This window comes from Bos grunniens, chromosome 27 (assembly GCF_055505025.1).
Source record: "Bos grunniens cultivar Pamir isolate PY7600 chromosome 27, Bosgru_T2T1.0, whole genome shotgun sequence".
NCBI classification, from domain to species: Eukaryota; Metazoa; Chordata; class Mammalia; order Artiodactyla; family Bovidae; genus Bos; species Bos grunniens.
In genome coordinates this window covers 17,256,981-17,273,814 of record NC_141191.1, presented here as the reverse complement: position 1 = coordinate 17,273,814, position 16,834 = coordinate 17,256,981, and the positions used below count along the sequence as shown (strand labels likewise).

Here is a 16,834-nt window from a genome sequence, read left to right as displayed (position 1 = left end):
ACAACACAGTAAATGGTTTAAAATACCATCTTGTATTAAAATGAGCAAGGATCTACCATGGAACAGAATATCATATACATACAAATGTTTAAGAAGAAAATCAGAAATTTTAAAATAGTGTTTCAGAACTGCCACAGGCTACTCTATATCAGGCTAGAGATAATATTTCCATTAAAGAGACTTCATGTAAAGTGTTTAAAAAATGAAGCCATGGTGATTTCTGCTAGCTAAGCTGGCGCCGTCTCCCATGTCCACGACACTACCAAGGTCTGCTGGATAATTTAGAAAGTGTATCAGAGTAGTTAAGAATGTGAGCTTTGGGGGCTTCTCTGGTGGTCCAGTGGCTAAGACTCTGTGCTCCCGATGCAGGAACCTGGGTTCAACCCCTGGTCAGGGAACTAGATCCCACATGCTGCAACTAAGACCCGGCACAGCCAAATATTAATATATAAATATAAAATATAAAGAATGTGAGCTCTGGCACCAGATGGGCTTTGTTCAAATGCTGCTTTCAATGCTTACACTGTCACCCTGGGACAATTTTTCAAGCTTTTAAAACTCAAGAGTTCTCATTTGTAAAAAGAGGAATAGCAGCATTTTTCCTCATAGGACTTTTATGAAGTTACATGAGAGAACTTAAAATATCTGGAACTGCATCTGCCTCACAGTGAGAGTTTAACGACTATTACAATTATTGTCCTTTAACGCTGCCGCTGACTCTTTAGATGTGTGTTGTTTAGGGGGATGGTGTGTGTGTGCTTGTAAAATATACATAGAAGCCATTTTATAAAAAGTAACCTCACTTTTTTTTTCCTATGAGAGTCTAAGCCTGATCAATTAAAGACCACCAGGGTCATTATAGTCCCAGAACATCAGGCTTCCTGACCCACTGCCATGAACAAGAGGAACCATGGGGCATCTCCCCGGAGAAAAAGATAAAAGTTAGCATAGGATTCTGGGGAAAGGCAGGGTGTGGATGAAATGTAAACGAAGCGGTGCTGTGACAGGCTCAAAGCAGGGCTTGTCAAAGGGTCAATTTCAGATGAACCCAGGGCCCTACTGCCTTGGAAACTACAAAGTTAAGGTCAGTGTAGGATGCTGAATCCAGAACCCCCTATCTGCAACTCTGGGTTAAAATGGGGCTGCTGCTCTGTGTCAAAGTGGCTGATACCCTCCAGGCAAGAGCAGGATGTGTCATTCCTACTGATACAATTTCACACAGCAAAGTTTCTGATAAAATTTAGAGAGCCGTGCTTTTCAGTGAATAAGAAGCAGGGGTTGCTCAGAAGGGAGTATCATCATGACATTTTACAGCTGTGTTTGGAAGAAATACTACTTCCTGTTAACTTGGTAGCTGGTTTTAGTGTCTGCTCCCACCAGCCTGATAAATGGACAGGCAGATTTTACTTTCTCGGTCTGAGCCAATTTTTACTTTCTCTGAAGTTAATGCTCTTTCAAGAAAATGAGAAAATACACAAAGTACGACATTCAAAGTTAACTGCTATTAACATGTGGTATCTTTATAACCCTTTTTCTATGCAAACATGGTTTTCTTTCTGTTTTATAAGATTGAATTTTTGCTATAAATACTGGCTTCAAGCCTCTTTTTAAAATTTATTTATTATTTATTTATTTATTGGGCTGCACAGGTCTTATTTGCAGCATGTGGGATCAACTTCCCTGAGTTGGGATCAAACTCAGGTCCCCTGCATCGGGAGCTGGGAGTCACCAGGGAAGTTCTCTGTAATTTATACATCTATGGTTCAGTTCAGTTCAGACGCTCAGTCATGTTTGACTCTTTGCGACCCCATGGACTGCAGCACGCCAGGCTTCCCTGTCCATCACCAACTCCTGGAGCTTACTCAAACTCATGTCCATTGAGTAGTGATGCCATCCAACCATCTCATCCTCTGTCACTGCCTTCTCCTCCCGCCTTCAATTTTTCCCAGCATCAAGATCTTTTCCAATCAATCTTTTCTTTGCATCAGGTAGCCAAAGTATTGGAGTTTCAGCTTTGGCATCAGTCCTTCCAATGAATATTCAGGACTGATTTCCTTTAGGACTGACTGGTTTGATCTCTTTGCACTACAATAGTTACTGTCTCCCAACAGTATTAAATATTCTGTTTCCACACTATTATTACATGGCAATCCACTGTACAGGCGAGCCAAAACTTTTTTAACCGACCCTTATTGTTAGATGTTTTTAATTATCTCAAGCACTTCTCTATTTTAAATAAAATTACAAGAAACATTCTTGGAGAAATCTTTCCTTATATTCCTGATTATTTTCTTAAGATAAATTCTTAATGAATAATGAATCTATTGGAAAGAATCCATATTTTGTGCCCTGTTGTTCAGATTATAAAAGCTGTAACAGAAAGGACATAATCTTTTCAGGAGGTATATTTAATGGTCTTAAGCAGGAAGTACCCAGGAGCCTGGTAGGCTATAGTCCATGGGGTCGCAAAGGGTTGGACATGACTGAGCAATTTCACTTTCTTTTCTTTTCACCCAGAGCTATAGCACAAACAAGGGAAATTTTCAGTTAAGATTCAGGAGTAAGAGGCACTTTTTTTCCCCACTTTTCCAGTGTGCAGAAGGCGGCTGATTCCACAGAGAGTCTAAGGCACGTTTCCCAGCCTTTCCCATTCACAGCACACACAGCGAGTGACAGCATCTGATCAGGACACGGGGTGACCACCATCCCAGCCACCTCGTGCGCCGAGGACACCTTCATCCCTGCACACCCACACACTGTACTTTAGTCACACTAGCTAGAAAGTTCTGCACCAGAGCAGCCTGAGGAATCCAGAGTATATGTAAACACACACACACACACAATTCATGTTATATATACAGAAATAATCTGGAAACGTACATGTCAAGTAGTCATAGTTTTATCTGTCTGCAATAAGTAATTTCTATTTTCTTAATCTTGTTTGTATCTTTTAATCTCCCTAAAATAACGACTATATATTCATTTGCTAGTTCCCAGAGTCTACAGAAATTGCATGTTACAGAAGCAGCCAAAGCTCTGTCACGCTGGCCAGCTGGGGCCTTCGAGTTAACCTCAAGAATGCCAAAGTTTTCCTCTGCTGCCAGTATCTTGTTTCTACTTGTGTTCCTTGTATTTTTATGACATTAATATTGTTATAAAGTATTTACAGATGTATTTATAGCACCACTGCTATATGTTCCATTCCCAAATTCTTATATAAAGCATTTTCATTGAGAATGTCTACCACGTATCACCTCCAGTTGCCTAGTTTTATCTTCTATACCAAAAATGTCCTAATGACTTTTCATACGTTTTGAACCAAGTTTTTCTGCAATAAGACATACTGTGTCACGTCATCGCCTCCATTAATCGTGTTCAAGTCAGGACCTGACAGTGTTCCTCCTCCTCCTGACAACTGTTATTTTTTCAGCTCTTACCGGGAGACTAGCATGCCCTGCCTTATGTGCCTTATCTCATTTAATTATCACGACACCCCTATGCAATAGGAACTATTTTCTCTGTTTCACAGTTAAGACTGAGGCTCAGCGTGGAAGGGACTTGCCTCCGGCCATGCACTGGGCAAGCAGTAAAGCCACAGTGCAAACCAGGTCAGTGAAGTCCAGGCCTGTCGGACCCCCGAGCTGGTGTTGGCGGCCAGGGTCTGCCTCGATGCTTCATGAGACGCTGACCTCTCATGTTGTTAACCCTCATCTGCCTTTAGAAGAACAGCATTTCTGTCAAGTGCAGGACATAGAAAGATAGGACACGCGTGGCCACGACTTACTCGGTGCAGGGCTGGAGTCAGCCCACCAGTCCTGGGCTGGCTCTGGAGAGCTGGCTGCTGTGTTTCAGAAATTAAGCCCACCATTATTAAAATTAAATTACACAAAGTCATGTATGGATGTGACAGCTGGACTATAAAGAAGGCTGAGCACTGAAGAATTGATGCTTTTGAACTGCGGTGCTGGAGAAGACTCTTGACAAGTCCTTTGGACTGCAAGGAGATCCAACCAGTCCATTCTAAAGGAGATCAGTCGTGAATATTCATTGGAAGGACTGATGCTGAAGCTGAAGCTCTAATACTTTGGCCACCTAATGCGAAGAGCTGACTCATTTGAAAAAACCCTGATGCTGGGAAAGACTGAAGGTGGGAGAAGAAGGGGACACAGAGGATAAGATGGCTGGATGGCATCACCGACTCGATGGACATGAGTTTGGGTAAACTCCGGGTGTTGATGATGGACAGGGAAGCCTGGCATGCTGCAGTCCATGGGGTCGTAGAGTCAGACACGACTGAGCGACTGCACTGACTGAGCTGACCATTTTTTTTAGGATTAAAAGTACTCAAAACTCACTGGTTCCTAATGATTTCATTGATTTCTTATCTCTGCGGGAAGTTCTTTACCCACTGGGTCAGTGTACTGGAAATGCTGCATGAACACGTACTCTGTGGGTCTCCTCCCAGCTCTGCATGTGCTGACATCACACTGGTGGCTTTCCACCGGCATGCTGGCAGTGTGGACACCAGAGGAACCACCAGATGCTGCAAGTCAGGGGTAAGAAAAACCCTACCCCCACAGAAACCAGCTGCTCACAAAGACCAGCAAACCACCTCCACCAGCCTTCACCACTCTTCACTACTCATAAATCACAAGTTCTTTTGTTCCCCCAATCATCTGTAAAAAAAATGTTTGCTTTCATTTTTTGTGCCACACTGCATGGCGTGTGGGATCCTAGCTCCTCCGACCAGGGGTTGAACCCCCTGCAGTGGAAGGGTGGACTCTTAACCACTGGATGGCAGGGAAGGTCTGTGAGCACCACGATATTTGTCTCTGTTTTGTTTTTTTAAAGAGACAGGCAGTACCCACAGATCTCAACCTACTCTCAAACCCTTCATGTTTAAAGTCCAAGAAGCTCCACCCCTGGCCTCTCTCCATCTGTCTCTCAGTCCTCTCCTCCCGAGACGAAGAGGCTTTTCACGTGATCACAGAGGAGGAGGAAATGGGCAAGTGCAGTGCAGCCCTCCCGTGCCCTTTCCTCTCAGGGGCATGTGTTCCTGCCTCCGGGGCGGCGGCAAGTGGATCACGCCCGCCAGGGATGAACAGGCACAAGGAGAGGGATTCCAGTCCGGCAGTGCTGGGCAGGAAAGAACGTCTAATTCTGAAACTCAGTTTTGGCCAGTGTGCTGCCCACATATGTAAACCACGTTCTCCATGATCCATCAGTAATAAAAGTGACGCTGAGGTCTTCATTTGCCCTATGCCTTTACCCTAAGATGGACCAGATTTCAGGATGGACGGGACCATTGCTATTGCTGTTGTTGTTGTTCATTCGCTCAGTCATGTCTGACTCTTTGCAACGCCATGGACTGCAGCACACCAGGCTTCCCTGTCCTTCACTATCTCCCTGAGTTTGCTCAAACTCATGTCCATCGAGTCAGCTGTATCATCCAACCGTCTCATCCTCTGTCGTCCCCTTCTCCCACCTTCAATCTTTCCCAGGATCAGGGTCTTTTCCAATGAGTCAGCTCTTCACATCAGATGGCCAAAGTATTGGAGCTTCAGCTTCAACAACTGTCCTTCCAATAAGCATTCAGGGTTGATTTCCTTTAGGATTGACTGGTTTGACTTCCATAATGTCCAAGGGACTCTCAAGAGTCTTCTACAGCACCATAGTTTGAAAGCATCAATTCTTCAGCGCTTAGCCTTCTTTATGGTCCAACTCTCACATCCATACATGATTACTGGAAAAACCAAAGCGTTCACTGGATGGACCTGATCATGAGAGCTCCTCAAACCCTAAGATGAAATGCTGCATCCTCGCAGGCCTTGAGGAGCTGCCCAGTCTTCATAATGATATTAAGTCTATCTGCAAGCCTTGGTCTAGTGATTACAAACAATAACAATACTAGTACCAGCTAACGATTAGAAATAGGCAGGTCCTGGGCCAAGTGCTTTACATAAACTGACTTGGGGTTCTGTCATTCGTAAAGCAGGGAACACTTACCAGCACCTAACCCAGCACCAGAGCTGCTCCGAACACAAGCACGTAACAGATCCTTTACTTTCAGCGACAGCATCAACTTCACACCAAAATCCCCCTTCTCATATCACATTTTAATTGCTGCCAACACTTAATCATCTTGCCTCCTAAATAAAAATAACTTGTGCCCTCGGATATGTTTAACTCCCACCTCAGTGCCCTCTGCTATTTCTCAGACACTAGAAGGAATCATATTCTCAAGTCAGTGTACTTTTATTTTTCATAAAACTGAAAGATCTTCTAGACACTTTTCATAGGCAGTCTCACATTTTAATATGTGTTTAAAAACTAAATTTATATTCATTTATTCTTTTCATAAAGATGTGCCAGGCCTCTGTTTTACAATTTGCATTTCCATCTCCCTGTCCGCCCACACGAGCCTTCCTTAGCGGTTTACACATGCTCACTGATTTCTGATACGCTGCAATGGGTTGTCTTAAGTATGCTCAACTTCTTTTTTTCTTGTTCCTCTATAACGTGACCCTATTTACTGCTCAAGATTCACATTTTCAGAATCCTGTTCAAAACACTAGACATTCAAATAATTTGAGTTCTTCTACACAGCAGCATGAGATTTTAAGAATTTTATTATTTTTAATATCTTATCTTCATGTGCAGATGTGCCTAAACTGATTCCGAGTTGAAAAATCCAATGCATTATGATAGTCAAAGAAAAAATAGTTAGAAACCATTTCAGTAACCCATGCTAATGTTAGTCACGACGTCTTCAGTTAATCCAGTTAGGCCCACTGCCTCTTGCTTTAGTAAAACTGAAAACACCACACCAATCTCAGTATGTGCTAGATAAAAGGTTTCCTTCTCTTCTCTAAGCTAAATAATCTTTAATTTTAACCTTTCATTTATTATTAGAATTTCCTCTCTATTTTTAGGTTCTCCACACTGCTCTCTAAATGAGGGTCAGAAATAAACAAATACAGAACTGAAAAATCTAATAAAGATCAGGCTGGTGGTAAACAAGATTATGGCAGTGACAGGCTGCTCTGATTGACTGTATTACTCCTCGTTTCTCTGGCGGTCTATCATTGTCTTAATAAGAGATAATGGCGCTTCTGATGGTTATCACATGGGTTATACCCACACCAGGGTCAGTGCCTGCCAAGCCCCACCAACAGTAGAATCATCTCCACGCCGGCAGGCAATCCCACAAGACTGGGGCCGTGTCTCACTGCTGTTCTCTGCCCGCCTGGCTGGCAGGTCACCCAGCTCTACAAATGGGGTGTGAAGTCAGACAGACCCGAGTTCAAATCCCAGCTCTGTTACTGATTAGCTTTGATCCAGGGCAAGTTGCTTTGCTCTCCTCAACCAAGCCATGAGCAACACGAACCTATTGTACACGGTGGTTATAAGGATCAGATGATTATCATAAAGAATCTTGCATTGCGCTGGATATACATTAGATTGTCAACAAATGGTAGCTTAAAACAAAAAGAGTTTTCCTTTCTTGAGCAATTGCTCGGCATCTCCTTAACCCTGGCGAATGTCCAGGCCAGGAAAGCACCTTCCCACTGCCTGTGTGGGAAGCAGTGCCGCTCTGCCTTACCCTAACCCACTGCACTTAGAACTGGGGCAAACACGCCTACCTGCCTATTCCGTGCCCATTCTTTAGTCTTCCCTAGTAATAGAACCCTCCATTTACAACTAAGCTTAAGGGTGCCCAGAAAAAGACTACTTGTTTTTGTCTCAGTTGTTTTAACCAACCCAACATAAACAAAAGTGTCATGTAGCAGCTTCTAGAAATATAAAAGACAAGACAATTTAAATTTAAAATTCAAATTTAAAAGACAAGACAATTTAAAACTTAAAAGACACGCAGTGCATGCGTGACTTATGCCACCATCTTTCCTGGCCTCCCTCCCACTTCCTGGGATGGGGATATGACGGCTGGCATCCTAGAGAACATCCTGACCATGAGGCCTCTGGAATACAGGAGGGCAGAGCAGTGAACTAGGAGGAGCCTGGGTCCTTCTCAAGGACCTGGGTGCTCCAGACTTCTGTATAAGGAAGAAAACACCCTCTGTTCTGTGACAAGTCGTCATTATTCTGTGGGTTTTCTAATTTTCAGCTGAATCTAAACCTAATATAAGACAGGGCTCCCAGGTGGCACTAGTGGTAAAGAGCCTGCCTGCCAATGCAGGAGGCAGAGATGCAGGTTCAATCCCTGGGTCAGGACGATGCCCTGGAGAGGGCATGGCAGCCCACTCCAGTACTCTTGTCTGGAGAATTCCATTGTCAGAGGAGCCTGGCAGGCTACAGTCCATAGAGTTGCAAAGAATCGGGCACAACTGAGGAGACTAAGCAAGCATGTACAACATAAGTACAGTATCTCCAAACTGTTCTTGGAGTTACACCAGTGGCTCTTAAGCAGGAACAGTTTTGTCCCCAGAGGACACACGGCAATGTCCAGAGACGTTCTGGGCTGTCACAGCTCTGGGGGTGCTGCTGGCATTCGGCGGGTGGAGGCCAGGGGTGCTGCTTATGTTCTACACTAAGTTGAACAACCCCCACAACAAAGGATCATCCAGCTCCACGTGTCAGTTTTGCCAAGGCTGAGAAACCTCAGGTTAAACACGCACGTCTCTCGGGAAGGTCAGGGGTAAGATGCCCTTTGCTCGTGACAGTAACCCTGGCAGAAGACTGAGGGGCCCGGATCAGTTAGTATCCCCCCTCAGAGTTACCATGCACCTCATACAGTATAAGTCGTTTTCAAAGAATCAGAATAGAATGAATTACATGACAAGACATCTGGCAAAAACTTCAGACTGGCAGCAGGTGAGAGGATATTACATTTAAAAGAGATACCACATTCTTGGGGTCTTAATCACACGTTATGATCCCCTAGGAAGTTGATGCCCGAGTTCCACTTCAGACCAGTTATAACAAAGTTCCCAGGGGTGAAGCCTAGGCATCTGTACTTTCCATGGAGGAGCAAATAATTTTCATTAGAGTAACTTTTCACAAATAACCTTAAGAATTTCAGAAGGCAGACAGCCCTGGATATGCCAGATTCCTGGACCACAACCTGCCTACTTGTTTACAAAAGGTTCCATCGGGGCCTTTCACTTATCCTTTGCTTAATGTTCACTTCGACGCCTGCTTTATCTTCAAAATAAAGGGACGTGCGGTCTTTTCTCTAGGGCTGTGACTGCCGCATTTCACGAGTGGGTGCATCTTAGCTCTGAATGAGACTCTCTGCCTTTCCTTGATGGTGGCCATCACCCCACCAGCCACTCCACCACTGGAATCTAATCAGCTGCCCTTTAACATCCTGCATCAACACGACATTCAGATTACTGGTTCCTGTTTTGTTAGCAGAGCTGTTTACTGCTCCTACTAGAAGACCCAGAAAATTCAAAATATTAACCCAGTCTAGCTCCCATATCCTCAGTTTGACATCTTGGAGGCTAGAGAAGAAGAACGAGGAAGTAGCCTCAAAGAGACAGTGGGATCTCAAGCTGTAATTTTTAAAAGTCTGGTTGATTCTAATATACAGCCAAGGGTGTGCCTGCTGGATGCACTTCTAGCTCTATAATCCTACCATGAAAACATCTCATGCCTACTCAGAAAAAAAGAAAACAAAGTTTTTTTTGTAGTTCTACTGCAGAACTGCAAATAGCACATTCAAGGATTTTTTGCTGTTGTTTGTTTCTTTTTAATGCATTCTAGTCTAGCAGAGCTGAGTGACTATTTCCTTTAGAAAATACTCATCTTTCTTCCAGGCTTCCCAAGTTATACAGTGGTAAAGAATCCCCCCACCAAGCAGGAGATGAGGGTTTGATCCCTGGGTCGGGAAGATCCAAGAGGAAGAAATGGCAACTCATTCCAGTATTCTTGTCTGGGAAATCCCATGGACAGAAGAGCCTAGAGGGCTACAGTCCAAGGGGTCACAAAGAGTCAGACATGACTGAGCGACTAAGTACGCACGTGTGCATCTTTTTTCAAATATGTATAAAACAAAGATGGCTTCACTTAGTCGAAATAAGATGCAATTCCTGCTTTAGGCAGCCTATCCCAAAATTTTACTGGGGGCAGTTTGAAGACAGGGACCTAAAATGCTAATAAAAGTCAGAGAGCAGAGTCCTCTAACTGTACAGGAAAAACAACGGGACAGTTGAGATTATGACTGAAGAAAGCAGCTCCATTTGTGATGAGCCTCATCAATGTGGGTTTCAGACAGAAGTCTGATAAAAAGCAATTCCGTCTGTCAATACGAGTGGGCAGAGTTGACCCTTGAATAAGAGGGCAATATTTTTTTTTTTATCGGATGAACAATAAGTAGCTAAGTAACAAGATACTTTATGCCGCGTCACTGCCTCTTTGAGCAGAAAGATCAATCCCTGCCATCGTAGAGTTGTTCCTGGAGCCTCTCCAGTACAAGAAGCAGAGGGTAAGAACTGGTCCTCAGGTCTGTGCCTCAGATACAGTGAACAGGGACAACCACCCCGAGGATGAAACACACCAGTGCCGCCTCAAGGAGAGCTGCCCGAGATGCCACGATACAGCAAAGCCCACAGAACTCTCCCGGTCACAGGTCAGGGAAGGAGACTGGACCCTCCTATGAAAGAGACTCCTGGGGTGCTATTTCCAATGTGTTTTCTCAAGACAATCAGTCAAGAACCCCTTTATTCCCCAAACTGGGCCTCTGTGTTTTCTAAGAAAAAAGAAAATCAACGCAAATGTTCTACGCTGTAATTTTAAACACACATCAGTTCCTTCCACTGCTTTCCCCAAGGACGCATCTGAGCAGCTACGCAGGTTCTAACAACTGATCCACTTTCTGTTATAACCTAATCATTTGAAAAACATGTACTTTGAACAAATGAACTCCACTACTAAGGGAGAAGCTCGATAAATTTTGTTGTTACTGATTAGGGAGATTTATGGACTTCCTTTATTTCTGCTTCCCTGACAACCACTTTTTTTTTTTTTTTAACCTAACCAGGCAGAGAAGGATAATTAGTAGCATTGTCATGCTATAATTAAAGACCAAATACCTGAGCTGCTTCAGGAACTCAACATCAGAGTTGCTGTTAATGAGCTTGATGAACTCTTCATAGGAAGGCGCGTACGTGTAGGCTCTCTTGTGATGTTCGTTCATGTGCTCCCTGCGCTCCAGCTGGGCGAGCAGCATCTGGTTAATGTAATCCGGGTTACTGAGCAGCTCCACCACCGGTTTCAAGACTGTAGGACAGAGAAGAGAGCAACACTGACAAGGCCTTCTCCTTCAGAGGAGTTGTGTTCATGCTTCTATAATTGAAACTGCACGTGGCAAACACTGTGAAACCACCCAAGTGGGCCGCACAAGTGTGCACACACGTGCACACACGCAACACGCACATACACACGGACCCATCCCTCTGGGTCTGCTACCAGCTAAGGCTACAACCAAGTGGTCATTTTAACTAATGAGTTACATGGGAAAGAATGATGAAAGAAAGCCATTTAGAACCCAAGTGGTTAACAAAGCTATCAAAATTAAATACATTCATTCTTTTTTTCCTTTTATTTCCATTATAAGGCTCAACATGCTTCGTCTGCCAAAAGGTTGAAAGTTAACATTCTCCCAACTGGTGAAACAGACCTCAGGGAGGAAGTTGTGAGAAAGCCAATGATACCATGAAAGAGTCATCCTACAAACTTCAGGTTAAAAAGGTCGCCTTCTCTCTACGGTTGGCGGTATCAGCTAATAGGCAGAGCTGGCTAATCCTGAGATAATAAATGAGACATTAAATCAATGCATATGAACACAACATTCTTTGAGATTCTGCAGTAGGAAAAGTTTCTCTTTAGATGATATTTTCTTCCATTTTTCTTATCCTAGCTAAGCATTTCCTTGGATACACTTTTTTTCTAATAACCACATTATATTGTGGTACAGCTCCTTTTTTATGTATTCTGAGTCACATATGTTGGTGGTGGTGCTGTGCTTAGTCGTGTCTGACTCTTTGCAACCCCATGGACTGTAGCACGCCAGGCTCTTCTGTCCATGGAATTCTCCGGGCAAGAACACTGGAGTGGGATGCCATTTCCGACTCCAGGGGATCTTCCTGACTTAGAGACTGAACCTCCATCTCTTGCACTTCCTGCATTGGCAGGTAGGTTCTTACCAATGCTCCACCTGTGAAGACCTAAGTCACATATAGTATTACCAATGAATAGTGCAGCAAAGGTATTTTAAATGAATGCATACTAGACCTTGAGTACAATATTCTTTTGTTTACGCATATAATGGATGCTACATTGTGAAGGGGATAAGGACTGGTTGCTGCTGCTGCTGCTAAGTCGTTTCAGTCGTGTCCAACTCTGTGCGACCCCACAGACAGCAGCCCGCCAGGCTCCCCCATCCCTGGGATTCTCAAGGCAAGAACACTGGAGTGGGTTGCCATTTCCTTCTCCAATGCATGAAAGTGAAGTTGCTCAGTTGTGTCCAACTCTTAGCGACCCCATGGACTGCAGCCTACCAGGCTCCTTTGTCCATGGGATTTTCCAGGCGAAAGTACTGGAGTGGGGTGCCATTGCCTTCTCCGAAGGACTGGTTTTAAATGTCACTTGAAGAAGACGTCACTTGGCCCTATGTGATAAATTTTTTTTTTATATAACATATTGCCAAATACATAGTCCATTTTTTTTAATAATAGATAAGGACTGGTTATCTATTATTTTAAAAAATGGACTATGTATTTGGCAATATGTTATATAAAAAAACTTATCACATAGGGCCAAGTGACGTCTTCTTCAAGTGACATTTAAAACTTGATCTTTTGAAAATACTTTAATTCCCATACATCCCACAGTATACAAGCCGGTACAGGTATTATATAAAGTGTTCTCACACTCGTATGGAGCACATTAGTTTGCAGTAAGTATCGCATTAGTAATATCAATTAGTTATGAAAGTCTACCTTTTGTTGTCAGAATTTCTGCGAGCATTATGCGTAAGCTGAGAGACTGGACATTCTTCGAAGGAAGGAGACAGAGCACCAGAACCCGAGAACACGTCTGCAGAAATCTTACTTCATCATTTGAGTTCCTCAAGCAAGAATGCAACACAAAAGGCCTTGGCTGCTCTTCATGTCTGAAAAAATAAATACATGAACAGAGGGAAAAGGAAGGAAAGAAATTTCTAGAAACAATTTGGTCATGTACCATTAGGTTAAAAAAAAACTTCAAATGGGCAACACACTCAGTTTTAACAACTATGTTCACTCTTAGACTATCAATAGTCAATAATTTTCTCAACCACAGATTAATCTGGAAAAATGGGCTTTTAGGATTTCTAACCTTAAGTAGCATGAACGGTTATACAGAACTCCCAAATCGTAGCAACAACTACCCAGAAAGGGGTGAGTGTCTCTTTAATTAGATTTTAAAATCTTCTAGCTCTCTTTTTAAATGTCATCTAGAGTTTCCTTTAAAAAAAAAAAATCTAACAAAGCATAAACCAGGGTCACCAGGTCCTGACAGCATCCTTCTGCCAGAGTCCTTACCGCAATTCCTAGTACTTACCTCTCGGTTCTCGTGCCTTGAGTAAGCAAAAGGATGTTAACCTTCCACACATTTCATATGTGCAGTATTACTTAATCTTCCCACCTACATCAAGAAGTGTATATTATCATCGCCATTTTACAGATGAGAATATTAAGGATCTGGATGATCGAGTGAACAGTCCAAAGTCACAGAGGTAATTAATGGTAGAAGTAATTCAAGTTCTGCTCTGACTCGCACATCCCCAACTCTTTAACACAAGCCAGAATTAGAGATTAAGATGAAAAGGAAAAAAAAAAATTCAGAGATAAAGAGAAAAGTATGTGAAGAAAAGCATTATTTTGTCCCTTAAACAGCATGCCTGGGCTTTGTGAGTAAAAAGAATACACAGACTGTAAAAAGGAGGCTATGAAATTAAAAATGCTATTGATTTAACAGCATAAAAACAATCATTTTTAAATTTCCCTGAAACATGCTAGAACAAGACAGATGGGGCAAAGAAAGAGGAAACAGGCAAGAATTAAGTGTGATCTGGATTGACTTAGAGCAGCCAACAGCATGTTGGCTGGGAAATAAACACAGGCTGACCGGAAAGCTGCCGCCACACAATTGCCCAACAGTCAACCAGAGGATGTGTTGCTTTTATTAATGCAATTTATTATTCTCTTGCCTGACTGTGGCCAATTCAACTGGGTGCCTCCTGGCCGCCACTGTCATTTTGCAGTCAGTGGAAATCTGCACCCCAATGGCGATTTCCAGGGCGAAGGCACAGTTTATCTGGGGCAGGTGAGTGCAGAGATAACCACAGAACCTAGATGCATTTCTGCCCAGTCTCATTGTGTGATGTGTAGAAGGTGATGCACAATCAGATATTAGATCCCCAGCATTCACCTCCAAGGCACCACCATCTATATGCAAAACACCAGTGACCTACTGGCACTTTTCCAAATATTCATAATCTCAGAGAACAGTGATCGAGTTCCTTCCTTTAATAAGAATCATCAACTAGAGCTTCTAGGCACAGCCCAGACACCAATAAATCTATCCTTGGCACAAGAAAACTGGAGGTCCAAACAGAAGGCACTTCTAAAATGCAATCAAGTCTCTGTTTCTATTATTCTGATGCTTACTCATAATATCTTTATATAATCCACAAAGGCAGTCATTTCGCAAGCTGGTAAATAAATGTCTCAATGAAAAATATATTCTCATGTTGAAATCAGATAATCATAAGAACACTCCATTTCTCTAACCACTTGCTCTGCTCCCAAACCTAAATTCATCAGTCTTCTAACTGGAATAAAACAATGATCTAAAAATACTGTCCTTTATTGAGCCATAATTTAAATACCTTAAAATGAGCTTCCACTGATAATAGTATCCACCAGACAGAACTAGGGAGCGCTTTATGGAGCAGATGCCATAGCCGATTAAGTGCTGCACGGGGCTCAGAACACGCAGAAGGAGAGGTTGAAGCTTCTGAGACTCCAGCGAGGTGACCCTTATAACTTCCTCATCGGTTCACATACCCCCTCCTTACTGGAAGTTACTTTCTCTAAAAACAATGGTTTTCAAAGGGTGGTCTGCAGGCTCCCGTGTGTCCCCCAGACACTGTCAGGGGGTCTGTGAGGTCCAAACCCTATTCACAGCAACAAAACGATTCCACGTGTCTCGCCTGCTCTCACAAGTTGTAGTGGAGCTTCCCAGAGGCAACAGGCTGTGTGGTGACCTTGTCACTCTTGACGGTGAGTGGAAAGCATACTGTGCATTCTTACACTTAAAAAAAAAGTCTTAGTTTAATATCTGATATGATAAATATTGACAGATACGATGAGTGCTGAACTGGTAAATGTTTAACAACTGGCTCTGCAAAGGGGAGAAAAGCTCCCATTTGGAGCATTTGCCCCATTTCACGGGGTCAGTACTCCCGCCGTGGCCAATTACAAAGTGACAAGGTAGTGCTCACTGACCTCAGGGTTGCTCCTGCGCCAGCACAAGCCGGCCCTGGGACCCCACGGCCGTAACCCACACAGACTAAAGCTCTTTCAGGTCCTCGACAACCTTCAAGAGCACAGGGCTATTCTCATACCAGGAAAACTGAAAACCACTGCTCCACAGTAAATTTTTCAAACTGTGGATTGGGACTCACAAAGAAGAAGATAAAATTTAATCTCAGATGCCATTTTTTAAATGGTAAAGAACCAAAAAAAAAAAGAAAATCAAAGTTATCATAAGTAATGAGCATTATTTGATGAAACTGGATCATAATATAAAAAGTATTCCCAACTCTCACAATATTGTTAACCCGCTATATTGTAATACAAAATAAAAAGTTTAACAAAATTTTTTAATGTATCCCCCGTTTTATTTTTAAAATCTGCAAAAAACATGGACATGTACACACTGCTCTATTTAAAATGGATAACCAACAAGGACTTACTGTATAGCACAGGGAATTCTGCTCAATGTTATGTGGCAGTCTGGATGGGAGGGGAGTTTGGGGGAGAACAGATACATGTATATGCATGGCTGAGTCCCTTTGGTGCCCATCTGAAACTATCACAATACTGTCAATCGGCTATACTCCAATGCAAAATAATTAGTTAAAAAAAAAAAAAAGTTTGCAAAAAACACTGGGGGCAGTGAGTGGAAAAGAATAGGCATATGGTGGTCCTGTGGATTCTGGCCTCGTGAACCTAAGCTGGGTGAGCGTGGGGAGACAGATGACTCCTGGACAGCTGCTGTCTCACAACCCCGCTTAACAGCCAGGAGCCCCCACAACCTCACAGGCAGGGCAGCAAGTACTCACAGACCAATCCACAAGACAGGGCTTCTTAAGGAAGGAGGATCCTCCACCTGCCCGAGGAGGATGCCTCTGCTTCCTCATCCCCTTACATATTTTGCAAATACTTTCTCTTCTCCCCTAAAATAGAGGCAGTGCTGTATCAGTGAGAAGAGGCCCCAGAAACTGCTGGGACCCTGCTCCTACTCCAACTGAGACTGTATCCAGTAGGCAGAAGCCTACTCGCTGCAGTGAGACTGCTCTTTATGGCCAGGTTAGAGGTGCTATGAGTCGTCACGCTCTCACTCAACAAGAGTGAGACAGACGTTTAGGATCCTATCAGCAAACCTAAGGGAATAACGATTTGTTATGAGCACCGAGGTCTTGTTGAAGTCTTCTTCCAAAGGCAGAGTCACCTCTCAGGCACAAACTTTTCCTGGCTAATAGTACAAAAGGCTGACAAGCCTGAGTACTGGCAATTTTCACATGAAAACACCTTCTCTAATC

General features: G+C 43.2%; 1 protein-coding gene across 14 annotated transcripts in view; it reads right to left on the bottom strand.

Annotated features, from left to right (window-relative positions):
* Positions 1-16,834, bottom strand: part of SNX25 (sorting nexin 25) — a 97,706-nt gene that overhangs the window by 46,430 nt on the left and 34,442 nt on the right. For all 14 annotated transcript variants that reach the window (XM_086380024.1, XM_086380031.1, XM_086380017.1 and 11 more), the window contains exons 4-5: positions 12,963-13,135; positions 11,055-11,241 (exon numbers count right to left, since the gene is read on the bottom strand). In XM_086380024.1, the coding sequence (XP_086236150.1) occupies positions 11,055-11,241; positions 12,963-13,135 (360 nt within the window). The remainder of the gene's footprint in view (positions 1-11,054; positions 11,242-12,962; positions 13,136-16,834) is intronic.